Source organism: Moschus berezovskii, chromosome 25 (assembly GCF_049115385.1).
Source record: "Moschus berezovskii isolate FMDL1 chromosome 25, NW_MosBer_1.0, whole genome shotgun sequence".
Taxonomy (NCBI): domain Eukaryota; kingdom Metazoa; phylum Chordata; class Mammalia; order Artiodactyla; family Moschidae; genus Moschus; species Moschus berezovskii.
Genome location: NC_142484.1, coordinates 8498736 through 8516063, shown reverse-complemented (window position 1 = coordinate 8516063; position 17328 = coordinate 8498736). Strand labels below are relative to the sequence as shown.

The following is a 17328-nucleotide window of genomic DNA, read 5'->3' as shown; positions in this document are numbered from 1 at the left end:
GCTGCAGTCGCCGCCCCGGCCGCCAGGGGGAGCCGACGTGAGGCGGGCCGGCCGGACGCTGTGGGAGGGGGCGGTCCCGCTGCGGCCCCGCCCCCGCCCCGCCCCGGCCGGGCCCCGCCGATTCTCTGGTCTGTCCGGGACAGACAGGCTGGCGGGCGGGCGCAGACGCCGCCGGGCCGGAGCGGGCCGTGCGGGAGCGCGCGGAGGGAACAGCGGCGCCGTCGGGTCCCCGTCGGGGCTCCGCGGGTCCCCGACCCGCCCCCGGCCCGGCTATGGCGGGCGCCAGGCCCGGCGTCCACGCGTTGCAGCTGGAGCCGCCCACCGTCGTGGAGACCCTGCGGCGCGGGAGTAAGTTCATCAAATGGGACGAGGTGAGTGCAGGGGCCCCCTGCTCCGCCCAGATCCGGGGACTCCGTCACGCCTCCTCCGCCAGACGCCGGGGACCCCCGGCCGAGACTGGCCTGATCACCGCGCCACCCCCATCCCAGCCTGGCTGCGCTCCGGAAACTTGAGTCCCCAGTCGTCCCCGTAAGGAAGACTTTGTCCCCCACCCGCCAGTCCAGCCCCTCATCTGCGGAAAATTTGACATTTATTCCTTGGCTCGGAGATTTCGAACCCCAGTAAATCCTAGCCCCCGCTTTTTCACTCGTCCTTCTCACCGCTCCCTGCCCGTCTAATTCTCGTTCCCCCAACCCTGGCCTGGTCACGAGACCCCTGCCCGTCAATGGACGGTCTGGCTCAAGAACCATGACCCCCACTCTGGCTTAGCGTACCCCCATGCTGACTGGGTGCCTCTGGGACCCTGCTCTTCCCCGTACCCTAGTTTGAACGTTCTTCTCCATTCATCACTTTTTCACCCTGTTCTGGCTGGCACCCCTTTGCCCTGCTTCTGGATCCCAGCCCAGCTCCCCGCTCTGGTGGGAGTACCAAGTCACCCCACATGGAGACTTTGCCCCCCAAGTTCCTCCACCTCGGGGGAACTTTGCTCACCACTCCTTAGCACCGGGACTTTGAACCCCAATAAATCCTGGCCCCCCTTTATCTGACCTGCCCCTGGTGCATCCCCGAGGCCCTGCTCCCACCTGCGGCTCGGCGACGGGTCCTGCCCCTCACGCTCGTTTCCACAGCGCCCCCTCCCCTGCCCCCGGGGCCCCTCCTCGCCGGCCTGAGCTTCCTTGCTGCCTCTTCCCAGCCAGGCCGGAGGCCTGGAAGACTCCCGGCTCCTTTCCGGCTGGGTGGGGCGGGTAGGCGTGAGAGCTGGGGGAGGGGCTGGGGGCGTGGCCTGAGGTAACAGGTGTGCCCTAGAGGGTGTCCCGGCGCCCCTGGGACTAGGACAGACCCCTCCCCCCAGGCCGGCATGAAGGGAAAAGTTTCTCCTTTTCCTTCCAGTGTGATAAACCCAAATAAGGAAGTGGGAACTGGGAGAGGGCCCTGGGGGTGGGGTGGGGGTTGCTGACAAGGACTTGGGGCCTGAGAGGCTGGGGCTCCGGCTGCCTTTGAAGACTGGGCCCCTGAGGAGGGTTAGAGGGAGGCCCTGGAGGCAGTGCCCACAGAACTAGCCCCTCTTCACACTACTGGGGGCCCCTGAGCCCCAGGGCAGGGTTGGTAATCCCAGAGAAGGGCTGAGGGTAGGTGTCAGCCCAGTGAGGTGGGGAGGCCTGAGCACCCCAGAAGTTCCCAAGCTGCCATCCCCTCTGCCTCCAGCTCAGTCTCCCATCTTTCCTAAGCAAAGCCGGAGATGGGCGGGGCTAGTGCAGTCCCCATCCTCCCGCAAATGGAAACTGAGTCTGGAGAGCAGAGACTGATCCCAGGCCCCACGGTGGGGTGGCGGCTGACACCAGCCGCTGGGAGTCTGGCAGAGGCCCTGGTTCCCGGATTCCCAAACCTTGGAACTCGGGAGCCATACTTGTTATTGTTGTTCAATTGCTCAGTCTTGTCGGACCCTCCATGGACTGTAGCCTGCCAGGCAAGGGATTTCCCAGGCAGGAATACTGGAGTGCATTGCCCTTTCCTCCTGCAGGGGATCTTCCCGATCCAGGGATTGAACCTGCATTTCCTGCATTAGCAGGTGGATTCTTTACCGCTGAGCCACCAGGAAAACCTCTGGAACCATACTAGTAGTGTTAGTCGCTCAGTCATGCCCGACTCTCTGGGAGCCCATGGACTGTAGCCGACCAGGCTCGTCTGTCCATGGAATTCTCCAGGCAAGAATACTGGGTTGCTGTTTCCTCCTCCAGGGGATCTTCCAGACCCAAGGATTGCATCTGGGTCTCCTGCATTTCAGGCAGATTCTTTACAGTCTGATCTACCAGGGAAACCCTGGAGCCATACTGCCTGCATGCACATCTTGGCTCCTTTTCTTGATCTTTGGAAAGCTGCGTAGTCTCTCGTGCCTCAGTCTTCTCACAAGTAAAATGGGAAGAACAGTGGCGCATAGGATGTTCAGAGAACTAAGTGAGCTCCTAGGTAGCGAGTGCTTAGACCTGTACCTGGCAAGCAGAAGGGAGGGTGAGCTGCTGTACTGACCACCAGGGAGCAGTAACTTGGGAGTGGCACCAGGGTGAGGCAGGGTCTTCTGTTGGCCTGGGGCAAGAGAGTTCTGGGCTTCCCTCGTGGCTCAGTGGTAAAGAATCCGCTTGCCAGCGCCTGCTAATATAGGAGATGTGAGTTCAATCCCTGGGTCAGGAAGATCTCCTGGAGAAGGAAATGGCAACCCACTCCAGCATTCTGGGCTGGAAAATCCCACAAACAGAGGAGCCTGACAGGCTACAATCCAAGGGGTCGCAAAGAGTCGGACACCACTGAGCAACTAAACAGCCACAGGAGAGTTCTGCCTGTGGCCACTTGGTCACTTGGGCCCTGGATGAGTCTGAGCCGCTGATGACACCACCCCCTCCACACCGCTGCTGGTCCTGAGTCACACAGGGTGGCTCTTCTTGGAAATGGAACCAGTGCACACTTTTGCTGCCCCACCACCAGGCTGTTTGTGTGAGGGCGAATTCATTGTCTGGACCTGAGGACAGGATTAATACCTGTCCAGGGGGACTTAGTCTGTGCTGTAGGATGGGTTGGGTGAGCCTCAAAGCTGTGGGACTCCAGTGGGGTGCAGAGTGGAGGGTAGTGGACTTTGAGGCCGATGTAAAGTGTGGCTGGCTGTCCTGGGGACCCGAGGGACGCAGGACCATGCGGGTCAGGCTTCCAAACCCTCTTCTTTCATTCCATAAATATTCCCAAAGGGGCTGTGGGGGCTTCAGCCACCAGGGACCTCTCAGACCTTATGAGGAAATAGCCCAGGGTTGGGGTCTGGGGAGGCCTCTCCAAGGAGGCAGATCAGATTTCATGGGTAAAGAAAGGAAGATATCCCTGCATGGGAACAATGATGCAAAACCTGGAGATGGGGAATGGATAGCTAGTGGGTCCATGTGACAGAGTCTTAGGGCAAGAAGGAGGTGGGGCTGGGAGGGGCCTAGGAACTCAGCTTTATCCTGAGGACTGAAAGGAGCCACAAAGGACCTGTGGCCTGGCTGAGCCGTCATCTTCACTCACCAGCAGAAAGATTGGAGTGGATGGGCCCGGGGTTCCAGGGACCAAACCTGGGCAGCAGCCCTCACTCCTTGACCCCTGCCATCCGTCTCGTCCCCAGGAGACCTCCAGTCGGAACCTGGTAACCCTGCGTGTGGACTCCAATGGCTTCTTCTTGTACTGGACGGGACCCAACATGGTGAGGGTGGCGCTGGCTCAGCTTGCTTGGGTCTAGGGCCCCCCACCCCAGACCCCCCAAAACCACCCCCTGCCCCTGCCCTTAAGGGTGGGGCCCTGCTGCTGCCTGACCTCTCCCACAGTTCCCTGGACAGGAAGTGCTAAGGGTGGGGGCTAAGACTGGGGCTACAGAAGGGGGTGAGCACTCCCTGGCTTGGGTGGGGAGCTTGGGGGCTTCCGGCTCTCACCCTGGAGCCTCTCAGACCCACCGTGGCATCTGGTTTCCCCAGGAGGTGGACACACTTGACATCAGTTCCATCAGGGACACCAGGACAGGCCGTTATGCCCGCCTGCCCAAGGTGAGTGATGGGGGCCCAGGTTATGGATGGAAGTGAGGTAATGGGGGAAGGGGACAGCCCTCTTCACCCTCGGCTCTCACCTACTCAGGACCCTAAGATCCGGGAGGTGTTGGGCTTTGGGGGCCCTGATGCCCGGTTGGAGGAGAAGCTGATGACAGTGGTGGCTGGGCCAGACCCGGTGAATACAACGTTCTTGAACTTCATGGCAGTGCAGGATGATACAGCCAAGGTGGGCTGGGACCAATGGCGGGGCCTTGGGGAGCTACCGCCTCACTTGCTGAGTCAGCCATCACTTAGTAGGCACCTGCTGCCTACTAGGCTGTCCTCTGCCCCTTTTTCTAATCACCCTCTGACAAAGCAGTTTTTAAGCATTTCCTGTGTATCCGACAGTGACTGAGCCAGCCCCTCTGTCCCCCATTCACCCCCTGCCCCTGGATCCTGACCCCTCAGGTCTGGTCCGAGGAGCTCTTCAAGTTGGCTATGAACATCCTGGCTCAGAACGCCTCCCGGAACACCTTCTTGCGCAAAGCGTGAGTCCTGGGCCTGCCCTGGGGAAGCGCGGGGCAGGAGTGCATTGGGGGCAGGGTTCAGGTGGCTATTGTACCGGGGTATGACCCTCCCACCTATCTCCCCAGATACACGAAGTTGAAGCTGCAGGTAAACCAGGATGGAAGGATTCCAGTCAAGAAGTGAGCACCCCTTTCCCTCCGCAGCACCTCCTCTGCTGTTCTGACCTTGGTGACCTTTGCCCCACTGACCCTAACCCCTCCCATCTGCTCAGCATCCTGAAGATGTTCTCAGCAGACAAGAAGCGGGTAGAAACTGCACTGGAATCCTGTGGCCTCAATTTCAACCGAGTGAGGGGCCTGGGGACAGGGGTTGGGGGGGGTGTCATAATGGGTGCCTGCTCTTTGAGGGCCGGCTGTCCCTGGGTTCTGACTCTCCACTCCTGGCCCCTAGAGCGAGTCCATCCGGCCTGACGAGTTTTCCTTGGAAATCTTTGAGCGGTTCCTGAACAAGCTGTGTCTGCGGCCGGACATTGACAAGATCCTGCTGGAGATGTGAGCAGGGCCGACCTGCCCACCGGCCCCCGTGTGCTGCGTCTGGCCTCTGCTGGCGGTGGCAGCGGCGTTCCTTCCAGTCCTGGGAGGGGAGGCGGAGCTCTCGAGGGTCTCTGCGTGCTGGGCTGTGACTGTGCTCAGGGCAACCTGGGGCTCTGCTGTGGATAGTTCTGTGCTGACCCTTCTTGGCCAGGGATACTCCTGAAACAGCAGGAGGTCCCCCGTGTTGGGGACCAGAATGCATTGGCTCAGATGTGTTGTGGGTGATGCTGGAGCTGAGGTTGGGCCCAGGAGCTGCAGGCAGGCACGGTGTGGTGGGCCAAGCCCTTGGTGGCTTCCAAAGCCCTTACTGATACCAGCGCCGGCACCAAGTGGTCAGGAGAGTGGATGAGGAAATTGTGGCCCAGAGAGGCTGAGACTGGCCCCCGTCCCCATCAGAGGGTTCTGGAGCTAGGCATCGACCTTCTGACTCGTCCCCAGGTGTGGGTTTGAAGCAGGGGCTGGTGAGGCTGCAGCCTAACCCAGCATCCTGCCCCTCCAGAGGTGCCAAGGGCAAACCTTACCTGACGCTGGAGCAGCTCATGGATTTCATCAACCAGAAGCAGCGGGACCCGCGGCTCAACGAAGTGCTGTACCCGCCTCTGCGGCCCTCCCAGGCTCGGCTGCTCATCGAGAAGTACGAGCCCAACAAGCAGTTCCTGGAGCGAGGTGAGCCAGTGTGGGAGCGGGGGGCAAGGCGGGAGGGCCCCCACTGACCCTGCTGACCCCACCCTGCCCCCCAGACCAGATGTCCATGGAGGGCTTCAGCCGCTACCTGGGAGGTGAGGAGAACGGCATTCTGCCGCTTGAGGCCTTGGATCTGAGCGCAGACATGACCCAGCCGCTCAGCGCCTACTTCATCAATTCCTCGCATAACACCTATCTCACGGGTGAGCGCCCCCATCCTAGCGTGGCCTCTGACCTCTGGTCCTTAGACTGCCTCCCTCCTTTTGGGGTGGCCCATGCTGGGGAAGCAAGCCAGAAATAGCAAGCCTGTCCTGGGGAGCGGGCTTCTCTGCATGGGTTTCCCCAGAGGTCCAGGAGGCTTCCCCAGGGGAAGGGCTGAGGCCCGCACCTGCCCTGTGAAGGACAGCTTGTGTATGTTGGGGGGGTGGGGAGCTGGAACTGGAGACCACCTGGTGCTCTGAAGCTGAAAGGAGGCCAAGAGGTGGGGTGGGGCAGGGTGGGGCGGGAGTTGGGGCAGGTGTCCCTGGGAGGGACCCTGGAGGTACAGAAAGAATGGAAGGAATTTGCACTGATCCTGAGTGAAGGGGAAGGGTTCTTGCAAGGTGTGGAGCAGGGGGAGGTGATGTGACCTGGTATGTCTTTAGAAGGCTAATGCCCTGTGCTCCACAGAGATTGGATGGGAGGCGGGGAGGAGCCTGCTGTCCCCAGGAGGAGATGACAGAGGCTGTCCAGGGCAGCCACCGTGGAGGGGAGAAAGGGAAGCGGGGGGCCGTGGGGGTGTTGGGGACAACTCCCAGTTCAGGCCTGTGGGATGGGGGTGATGGGAGTGCATCCGAGAGAGGGTGAGACCTGGCAGTGCAGGGCCCCACCTGTCAGCCAGTGCCGGTGGACGCTGACTCTGCCTGGCTTTCGGGCTTTGGGGAGAGGTGATGCCGGTTCCACAGTGAATCATGGAGTGAGCAGTAGCTGGCCAGACAAGGTGAGCCCGGGCCAGGCCACCACCGGGGCTCTGCGTCCCCAGCACAGCCCCACCCAGCTCAGCGCAGGCCTGGGGAGGAGGGCGAGGAGCCAGGCTGGCCGGGCACTGGTGGTGATGGAGCCTCGTCCCCAGCGGGGCAGCTGGCCGGAACCTCGTCCGTGGAGATGTATCGGCAGGCGCTGTTGTGGGGCTGCCGCTGCGTGGAGCTGGACGTGTGGAAGGGGCGGCCACCCGAGGAGGAGCCGTTCATCACACACGGCTTCACCATGACCACGGAGGTGCCACTGAGAGACGTGCTCGAGGCCATCGCGGAGACCGCCTTCAAGACCTCGCCCTACCCCGTCATCCTCTCCTTTGAGAACCATGTGGACTCGTGAGTGGGACCCCGATCCCAGGGACAGCCACTCACCATGGCACTGTTGGATTGCTCTTGTGACCTCTGACCCTGGGAGAGGGTGACCCTTTCCATGATCTTGCCAGCCTCTGACCCACTCTGGGGACTTCAGCTTCACCCCCAGGAACCTCTGACCTCTGACCTTGGCCCCACAGGGCGAAACAGCAGGCCAAGATGGCCGAGTACTGCCGCTCCATCTTTGGGGACGCTCTGCTCATCGACCCCCTGGACAAGTACCCGGTATGGGGCTCAGAGCTGGGGCGGGGAGTGGGGGTTTGGGCGCCTGGCAGACGCTGACCTGTCCGTGCCCACCAGCTGGCCCCAGGCGTCTCCCTGCCCAGCCCCCAGGACCTGATGGGCCGCATCCTGGTGAAGAACAAGAAGCGGCACCGACTCGGCAGCGGCGTCCCTGACAGCTCCGTGCGCAAGCGGCCACTGGAACAGAGCAACTCGGCCCTGAGCGAGAGCTCTGCCACCACCGACCCCTCCTCGCCCCAGCTCGGTGAGATCCTGGCCTGACCTCCGACCCCAGTCCCGACCCTAAGCCCCCACTTCTCTGAGCCCAGCCCTCTCTGGGGACTCACCTTCTGCTCCCAACCTGACCTCCCCCCTCTCCGAGCCACTCGCCGCCTGGGATGTGGTTCCATCCACCTCCTGACCCTGCAGTCTCAGCCTCCAGCTAGCACCTCACAGAGGTGTTCCCTCTCAACCAGGTTGTGACTCAGACCTCTGACCTCTGACCTCAGTGAACCGTCTCTCTCCTGAGACCGTTTCTGAATGTACCATTCCAGCGGGTCCTCATTTCAGCTCACCCTGACCTCTCAGTTTATTGAGGTCCCTCTTCCATCTGACCCCTGACTGCTCACCTCCCTAAGCCCCCTCACGGGGTGTGGCGCTAACTGATCCCTGACTTGGAACCCCACCTTGTCATCCTTACCCCCCACGGTCAAGGCTGTTGTATCCCAGTTCTCAGCCTTCTGAGCCACCGTGTCTATCTCCCTGAGTTACATCTCCCCAGTTATATCTGCACCCTGACCTTTGACTCCTCTACACTACCGCTGAATTTGATCCCATTCAACTCCTGACCTCCCCCCTCTCCCCAGTCACACTGCGCTGAGAGTACCCCTGGACTCCATGAGGCAGCTCTGCACCCCCCGGGCCTAACCCTTCCTGGCTCCTGAGCGACTGTGTGCCCTGACTCCTGACCCCATGGCCTTGTCCTCTGCAGGGTCCCCCAGCTCTGACAGCTGCCCAGGCCTGAGCAATGGGGAGGAGGCAGGCCTCGAGAAGCCCAGCCTGGAGCCTCAGAAGTCTCTGGGGGAAGAGGGTTTGCAGCGGGGCCCTGATGCTCTTGGACCTGGCTACCGGGAGGATGAGGAAGAGGACGAGGAGGAGGAGGAACAGACGGACCCCAAAAAGCCGACCACGGACGAGGTCAGGCCTGCGAGCGGGATGAGGCGGCAGCGGCATGCCCTCACTTCCCAAGTGGGCTGAGCCCTGACTGTGCCAGGCACAGCCCTGAGTGCTGGGTCCACCTGCCCTCCCAGAGTTCACGTGTGGGGTGTATGTGGAGTGGGGGAGGGTCTCAGGTAAACAGGTGTGGAAGCAAGTGTGAAATTGTGTTTGGATATGGACTGGGAGGGGTGAGTTAGGGCGCAGAACCGGGGTGAGGAGTGGGGAGTCGGACCTCGGGGAGGACGCTGGGTGAGCGGACTGACGAAGGGGGACTGTGCAAAGGCCCTGTGGCAGGGCCAGAGAGTGTGGAGGAGGGCGGGCACTGAGTTCCGGGGAAAAGAAGTGACAGGAAAGGTCAGCGGGTCAGCGCTGAGACTGGGTTTGGGAGGGGCCCAGAGTGGGAACCAGGGTGTGAGCAGAGGTGAGCGAGCTCAGGTTGCAAGGCTTGGGGAATCTTGTGAGGTACTCAGGAAGAGGTGGCAAGGCGGTCGCTGGAAATGAGAGTGGGGGTGGGAATTTGGGGGCTCACCCTCATCTGAATAACTGAACCTCTGAGGTTGGCTGAGGAGTTCCAGCTTCCAAGGTTCGGGCGGCAGGAGGCAGATCGGGAAGGTGAGGTCCAGGGCCCAGTCAGCAAGGCCCAGAGAGAAGGTTGTGGGGCGCATGGGACCATGACGGACAGGCTGTGGCCGGGCTGGGAAGAGGGTCAGCGCCTGCTCTGTGGTGCGGGGGCAGGTGAGGGAGCTTCCAACTCCCGGCTGGGGGCCACGGAACTGCTGACCCTGCAATTGGGGGCCACAGGGCACCGCCAGCAGTGAGGTCAACGCCACTGAGGAAATGTCCACACTCGTCAACTACATCGAGCCTGTCAAGTTCAAGTCCTTCGAGGCTGCTCGAAGTGAGTGGAGTGAGAGGTGGGGCAGGGGAGGCAGTCGGGCTCTGCCAGGCCTGATCCCCTCCCACCTCCATCCCCCAGAGAGGAACAAGTGCTTCGAGATGTCATCCTTCGTGGAGACCAAGGCCATGGAGCAGCTGACCAAGAGCCCCATGGAGTTTGTGGAGTATCCTGCGCAGACGGTCTGGCAGGCCAGGGTGGTGCTGCTCACTGGGAGGCAGGCTCGGGTGGTTCTACCACTCCTGACTCTCGAGCACCCGTCTGGGTTGGGAGCGGGCCTGGGAGACTGTCCAGGGCCTACACTGAGAAGTGGGGGCTGTGGGACAGCTTGAGCCAAGGCCAGGAGGCGGGTTCACAGGGGCTGAGGATGGGCCTGGAGCACTGGACTTGAGGCAGAACGCGGGGCCAGTACCTGCCTGTGGTCCCTGACTGTCAACCTCAGATACAACAAGCAGCAGCTCAGCCGCATCTACCCCAAGGGCACCCGCGTGGACTCGTCCAACTACATGCCCCAGCTCTTCTGGAACGTGGGCTGCCAGCTCGTTGCACTCAACTTCCAGACCCTGGGTGAGTGCTGCCCAGCCTTGAACTTTGACCTCTGGCCCCCAGCCTCACTAACTTCTGTCCCCTGACCCTGTGAATCTTGACTGCAGGGACCTCTGACTCTATCTAATCCCAGATCCCCACATCCAACCGAGACCTTGGCTGACCTTAATCCCTGACCTTGGCTGATGCTAGACCCAGCCCCTTGTCCTGGAGTCTGGATCCTGGATGCCATCTGCTCTGACCTGAATGACCCCTGGTCCGCCCACTGCACTGCACAGCAGTGTCCTTCCTGACTCCTGACCCTGTTCCATCTGCTGACCCTTTTCCTCCCCATGTTGTGCCCCTCCCCCCCAGATGTGCCAATGCAGCTCAATGCCGGCGTGTTCGAGTACAACGGGCGCAGCGGCTACCTACTCAAACCTGAGTTCATGCGGCGGCCGGACAAGTCCTTTGACCCCTTCACCGAAGTCATCGTGGACGGCATCGTGGCCAATGCTGTGCGGGTCAAGGTGGGGCCAGGATGGGCGCAGGCCAGGGTGTCCTGGGGGCGGGACTTGTGAGCAGCCTCCTCACCCTCCTGGTCCCCCAGGTGATCTCGGGGCAGTTCCTGTCCGACAGGAAGGTGGGCATCTACGTGGAGGTGGACATGTTCGGGCTCCCCGTTGACACGCGGCGCAAGTACCGCACGCGAACCTCACAGGGGAATTCATTCAACCCCGTGTGGGATGAGGAGCCGTTCGACTTCCCCAAGGTGAGCCCCAGACCTGCTGGGCTCCCTTGGTGGGGGAACAGGAACGCTGTGTGGTTGGGGGTCAGAGGTGAGAGTGCCGAGGCTAGGCCTGTCACCCCAGGTCCTGCGTGTCCCCGCATCAGGCTGGAGCTCCCTGCCCTCTGTGGGGTCAGGGTGGGGAGACAGAAAGCTGAGACCACAGGAGGTTCCGTAGCCCCCCGGGGGCACAGCCCACCCCCTCTCCCAGGCAGGAGGGACTTGCTGCAAGCTCACCCCAGCTTCTCCCCGCCTCCCAGATGGATGGCCCCCCGAGGATGCGGCCTCAGTCTCAGATACATGGCTCGCTCTAGGTGCTAAGCTGACAGTGACCAGACCGGTCCCACCATAATGGTGCCCAGAGGAGTCTGTCTGCCTGTCCTCTGGACTCAGGGCTCTGGGGGACGCTGGCCACCTCTGGCCAGGCTCTGGAGGTGCGGGTCCACCATTGGCTCAGTGGTGATGGCATCTGATGGTCTGTGGTCGGGTCACGTGGTCCAGGGGCCCACTCTGGGTGGCGGCCTTGCTGGCTGTGGTCAGCTGTGGCTCAGACCAGTCTGGGCCCTCAGGTGGTGCTGCCCACGCTGGCTTCGCTGCGCATCGCGGCCTTTGAGGAGGGGGGCAAGTTCGTGGGGCACCGGATCCTGCCCGTCTCCGCCATCCGCTCAGGTGAGGCCATCTGGGCTCTGAGCAGTTCGGGGGGCACAGTTAGTGGGGACCTGTGCTCAGCCCCCTTGCCCTCCCGCCCTCCCAGGGTACCACTACATCTGCCTGCGAAACGAGGCCAACCAGCCGCTGTGCCTGCCAGCCCTGCTCATCTACACCGAGGCCTCCGACTACATCCCCGATGACCACCAGGGTGAGCTGCAGGGGGCTGGGGCAGGCCAGGCCAGGCAGGGTGGGGACAAGGACACCACCAGGGCCTAGGAGTGGCTGGGACCGGTGGCCCCAGGTGGGTGGTAAACAGATCTGTGGGTGGTTTTGCAGTCCCTGCGTGAGATCAGAGCTGGGGAGGGTGTGGGCCCCGGGGGTTCTGTCTCTGAGACCCTTGCCCTCTGCCTCTCCACCCCCAGACTATGCAGAGGCCCTGATCAACCCCATCAAGCATGTCAGCCTGATGGACCAGAGGGCCAAGCAGCTGGCCGCCCTCATTGGGGAAAGTGAGGTGAGCCAGGGCAGGTCAGAGGCAGGCACAGTGATGCCTGGAGGGGTCTGTCTGCCTGTGCTCTTGACAGGCAGGAGGCAGCAGAGCTCAGGCTCACCTGGATCCTGGGGGTGTCAGGGTGGGAGAGTGGTCAGAGCTGACCCCTGGTCCCAGCCCTGGTGGGGAAGCACCCTGTAGCCTTCTCCGCTCTCCTCTGTCTGCACCGCCTATGCCAATCCCAGCTGGTGGTAGGACTCTTCTCTCCGAGGAGCCTGTTCCCTGCTTGCTGCTGACGCCAGCTTCAAGGGTTCACCCACACTGTCCCTCCAATCCTGGACTCTGCCTCCAGCACCCTTCCACCATGCTGTACGGCTGGGGCTTCTGGGCTCTCTTGTTCAGGAGGCTCAGCTGCCTGGGGTTACTCTGCACATTTTAAGGAGGTGGAAATCCCTTCTGCATGAGAAAGGCCTTCAGGATTGTCCAGGGCTAGAATTCTTCTGGCTGCCGGCAGGCTCAAAGCCAGGGTGCAGAGTTCAGCCGCTTCACCAGGGCAGTTGGAAGCCCTAAAAGCTTTTCAAGCGTGGTCCTGGGAGCCATGAGACGGGCCATGGCTTCTGCGGGGAGGGGTCAGGAGCAGAGGCTGGCCACACATCTAGGCCCGGTCCCCTGGGGGCCTGCGGCAGCAGGGAAGAGAGCCGGCTGCTTGGAGTTATTAGCGGGAGAGACTAGTACCCCCTCTGCGGTCACTTCCTTCGTTGATTTAATCAGGAGCTAAGCATCGAGGAAGATGAGCAGCTGTGGGCAAGGGTGGAGGGGGTACTCAGAGACAGGAGGGAACTTGGGTCTGGGCCAGGGCTTTTCAGAACAATCTAGAAGTTCCTAACTATATGCAGTGAGGCCTGGCATCCTAGAGACACAATCTCACGTTCTCTTCCCCATGCCCCACGTGCAAAAGGGGGCTAGAAATGCATGTCTTGTTCTCATGGAGTTATTCTCACAGCCCCCACATGACAGATGAGAGGAGTCCAGGGCCATGGGCTGAGGGAGGTTGTGAAGGACGGAAGGGTCTAGAGAGGGGGAATTCTCTGGTGGTCCAGTGGTTAGCACTCTGCACTTGCACTGCTGAGGGCCCAGGTGTGATCCCTGGTTGGGGAATTAAGGTCCTCCACAAGCCTCATGGTGTGGCTCCCTCCCCAAAAAATATTTAAAAAAATAAAAGGGTCTGGAGAGAGTAGCATTTCTGGAAGGAGCATAGAGCATTCTACTTTCTCCACCCCGCCCTTGCAGGCTCAGGCTGGCCCAGAGACGAGCCAGGAGACCCAGTCTCAGCAGCTGGGGTACCAACTGAACCCACACCCCACGCCCAGCCCACTGGACGCCTCCCCGCGCCGGCCCCCAGGCCCCGCCACCTCCCCCACCAGCTCCTCCATCAGCTCCTCCATCAGCAGCCCAGGTAAGGGGCGGCCTGGGGGTAGGCGGAGAGAGGGGACTAGCTCTGCCCTTCTCCAGCTTCTCACAGCCAGCCCTGCCTCTGCTTTCCAGGTCAGCGTGATGATCTCATCGCCAGCATCCTCTCAGGTAGGGGGCGGGCCTGTCCTGGGGGCAGGGCTACTTCTGGAGGGAACTGGTGCTCCGGCAGGGGTGGTCTGCCCCAGTCCAGCCCAGCCCAGCCCGCCTTTGCTGTCCACAGAGGTGGCCCCGGCCCCGCTGGACGAGCTCCGAGGCCACAAGGCCCTGGTGAAGCTCCGCAGCCGGCAAGAGCGAGACTTCCGGGAGCTGTACAAGAAACATCAGCGGAAGGCCGTTGCCCTCACACGCCGGTTGCTCGACAACCTGGCCCAGGCCCGCGCGGGGAGCAGGTGCCAACAGCGACCTGGTGTCTTGTGAGTGTCCCGCCTGCCCGTGTGCTTTGTGCATGGACGTGAATGTGAAAATGAATATGAGGGTTTCTGCATTAGGTGGGCATAGACGGATGGCCCAGGGCTGCCCTTTTGACCCCAGGAAGGTGGTTTGCTGCAAGGAAGACAGAGGACTCTGGGTCCCACCGTCTTTGCGACTCCGTGGACTATACAGTCCATGGAATTCTCCAGGCCAGAATACTGGAGTGGGTAGCCTTTCCCTTCTCCAGGGGATCTTCCCAACCCAGGGATCGAACCCAGGTCTCCCACATTGCAGGCGGATTCTTTACCAGCTGAGCCACCAAGAGGGATATCTTTTTTGAAGTCCCCATAAGAGCATGTTTCCAGGAACTGTTGCCCAGACAGGCTCCTAACATTTGCGGGGAGCTAACAGGCCTCCTTCTTGGCATAACCGATCCCACCTCTCTGGGCTGGTATCTGTCACTGCCTGTGGGCATCTGCCCTGTCCCCCTGCCCTCCTGGTCCAGGTTCATGTGACAATCTGAGTATTACCCAGAGGGGTTCTCCCCACAGAAGCGGGGAGGACGAGAGGGCAGAAGAGGAAGAGGTTAGCAGGTTTCAAGAGTTCCAGAAGAAACAGGTGCAGTGTCTGCTGGAGCTGAGGGCGGCCCAGGCGGACACAGAGGCGGCGCGGAGGCTGGAGCACCTGCAGCAGGTTGAGGGGTGGCCTGCCGGGGGGCGGGTGGAGCCTGCCTCAGGAACAGGCCTGTCACAGCCCAGGGTCACCTGTCGGCCACTGTGTCTGTAGGCTCAGCTGAAGCTCAGGGAGGTTGTCCTGGATGCTCACATGACTCAGCTGAAGAAACTGAAGGAGATAAACGAGAGGTGAAGGCCTGGGGTCTTGTGGGTGGGGGGGGTACTTCCTAGTGCCACGGGGCGAGCAAACACACGCACACACACAACCCCCTGTCCTGCTACTGACCCTGCCTGTTCTCCTACTGGCTCCTCCAGGGAGAAGAAGGAACTGCAGAAGATCCTGGACAGGAAACGCCACAACAGTATCTCAGAGGCCAAGACCAGGGAGAAACATAAGAAGGAGGCGTAAGGGCATCGGGGCTGGGGGCCAGTTGCGTGCTGGGCAGGCCGGGCGGGTCCCTGGGCGCTGAGCCCATCCTCCTTGCTCCTGTGCAGGGAACTGACAGAGATTAACCGTCGGCACATCACTGAGTCGGTCAACTCCATCCGTCGGGTGAGTGAAGCTCCGGTGCCACCCTAGCCCAGCCCCATTCCTTCAGTCATCCTAAACCGGTATCTTGGGTGCCAACCTGATGTTCCGTCGCCCTAGAGGGACTTCTAGATCCTTTCTCTGTGGGTCTGGAACATTTGCTGTTAAGAGTCATCTCAGGACCCTGGTCACACAGCCCTGGAAACCTTCGCCTCCTTGCTCAGAAAGAGGGTCTGCCTGACTTCTATGCCCACACAGAGCCCCGGGGCCCACGCCCCTCCCTTAGAGACCCTTGTGTGAGCACTTGTCCCCCACACACAGCTGGAGGAGGCCCAGAAGCAGCGGCAGGAACGCCTTGTGGCCGGGCAGCAGCAGATCCTCCAACAGCTGACGGAAGAGGAGCCCAAGGTGAGGCCATGGGTGAGGGGCAGGCAGGCGGCAGGTGGGCGGGTGGCCTGGGCTGGCCTCCCTGACACTGCTCCTCCTGCAGCTGCTGGCTCAGCTGGTCCAGGAGTGTCAGGAGCAGCGGGAGAGGCTGCCCCAGGAGATCCGCTGGAGCCTGCTGGGCGAGACATCAGAGGGACTTGGGGACGGGCATCTGGTCGCCTGTGCCAGCAACGGTCACGCGCCTGGGAGCAGCGGGCACCTGCCTGGCGCTGACTCAGAGAGCCAGGAGGAGACTACAAAGCTCTGAACTGGCTGAGCAAGAGGTGGCCACCAGGCCAGGGTGGGCGCTGGGAGGAGGGCAGGAGGCTAAGACACTAAATGCTCTTTTTTTTTTTTTTTAAACTTTTTATCTTTAGAAGTTTTATTTTTTTAAACCAGGGCAAGCACCCCACACTAACTCCCTCCTTTTACCCCCCTGGGGCCCCATTAGTCCCCAGCCCCTCCTTCCTGCCCTCAGTCCTAGGGAAGGTGCTGGGTGGGTCACACTGGGCCAGAAGGGCCTCACCCCCATGACACCCACACCCTAGAGTGGGAGTTGTCTCCCTCACTTCCCCAGGGAACAGTGGGTGGAGCCTTTGAGCTCTGGGAAGTCACATTCTTTCTCTTTCCTTTGGGGATTTTTTTTTATGTGAATAAACGTGGATTTCAGGGACCCTGTGTGCAGCATGGTTTGGGGCAGTACTGGAGAGGATTCTGGGCCCTAGATCTGGTTCTGCTTTTTCTGGAGCCTCAGTTTTCTCATCTGTAAAATGGGCTTGTGGGGTCAACAAAGGGTTTTGAGACCTCCTTGCCCAGGAACTGCCTGGAGGTCTTGCCAGTGACCTGACATCAGAGGCCCTCTGGCCTTCCTCAGGCTTTCCTGCCTCTCTGCCCTCTGCCCTGGGCTCTCACTCTGCTTCCCCCGCCCCTTACTCCGGTTACTTTTCTCCTTCCTGGGCTCTTCTCCTCCCTTCATAGAGGCTCAGGCCTCTGCTTCAGGAAGCCTCCCCTGCCCCCTCTTCCTGTAGCCTGATATGACCCAAGCACCCAGCATCTTCCGCCGAGGCTGCTTTTGGCCACACAGGCAGTTGATTCTATCAGGGGATAGACCTGCTAGGGGTGCAGTTGGGCAGCTCAAAACCTGCCCAACATCAGGGCACCTGGGCTCTCAGCAATAGGCAGGAAGTAGATGGGCCTGGAAGTGACCCCTGGGAGAAGGGGCGCTGATGGTCACAGCATGTGCAGGGGAGATGCGGCATCCCCCTCCTCCCTGTGAGGGAGATGTTATGCCTGTTTTGCAGATGAGGAAACTGAGGTCACAGCTAAGTCAAGACATCCTGACCTGGAGGCATGGGGGGCATGGAGCCTCTAGGGCAGACTGTCTTCGGCCAGCCTGGAGGACTTGCTCCATGCCTCCCCCTCCTGCCCTGAGACAGCGTAGAGTGGCAGAGACCCTGCAGTGAGGGTGCGGCTGGGTACTACAGCAGGGTCAGGTTGGCACTTCTTCAAGGCCTCTCCCAGCTTCCTGGCCCTTCCTGGGCTGACTGCCTGCCTCCTCCGGAGGAAGGCAGCCTCTTATCTGGGCTTATCTCCTGCCAATTGAGTGTTTTCTTTCTTTGTTTTTGCTGCAGCCTCAGGCAAACAGATGGGGTGGGGAGGCCAGAGAACAGGGCTTCCAGAGCAAGGCCTTCCCAGGGCCAGGAACCTCTGCCTTGGGCCCCACTCCCTTTGGGTCAGTACCAGTGCCCAGGCCTTCCCTGTTTCTGCAGTCAGGCCTTGTCCTAGCTCCACATC

General features: G+C 61.2%; 1 protein-coding gene across 4 annotated transcripts; it reads left to right on the top strand.

The window, feature by feature from the left end:
• Positions 1 to 122: 122 nt before the first annotated feature.
• On the top strand, positions 123 to 16207 carry PLCB3 (phospholipase C beta 3). Of its 4 annotated transcripts, none has more exons than XM_055415639.2 (31): positions 123 to 371; positions 3644 to 3721; positions 3990 to 4058; positions 4147 to 4287; positions 4509 to 4588; positions 4694 to 4747; positions 4840 to 4915; positions 5019 to 5119; positions 5661 to 5827; positions 5902 to 6048; positions 6957 to 7197; positions 7374 to 7458; positions 7534 to 7720; positions 8447 to 8652; positions 9475 to 9571; positions 9650 to 9734; positions 10011 to 10135; positions 10469 to 10623; positions 10704 to 10865; positions 11450 to 11549; positions 11635 to 11739; positions 11954 to 12045; positions 13312 to 13477; positions 13567 to 13602; positions 13715 to 13883; positions 14460 to 14598; positions 14692 to 14768; positions 14895 to 14984; positions 15075 to 15132; positions 15430 to 15516; positions 15599 to 16207. In XM_055415639.2, the coding sequence occupies exons 1-31, from the start codon at positions 273 to 275 to the stop codon at positions 15800 to 15802; spliced, it is 3678 nt and encodes a 1225-aa protein (XP_055271614.2). In that variant the 5' UTR covers positions 123 to 272; the 3' UTR covers positions 15803 to 16207. The 4 variants fall into 4 exon arrangements, with proteins under 4 accessions (XP_055271614.2, XP_055271613.2, XP_055271612.2 ...); XM_055415638.2 differs by having other exon boundaries at positions 14457 to 14598; XM_055415637.2 differs by having other exon boundaries at positions 13715 to 13907.
• Positions 16208 to 17328: the final 1121 nt, after the last annotated feature.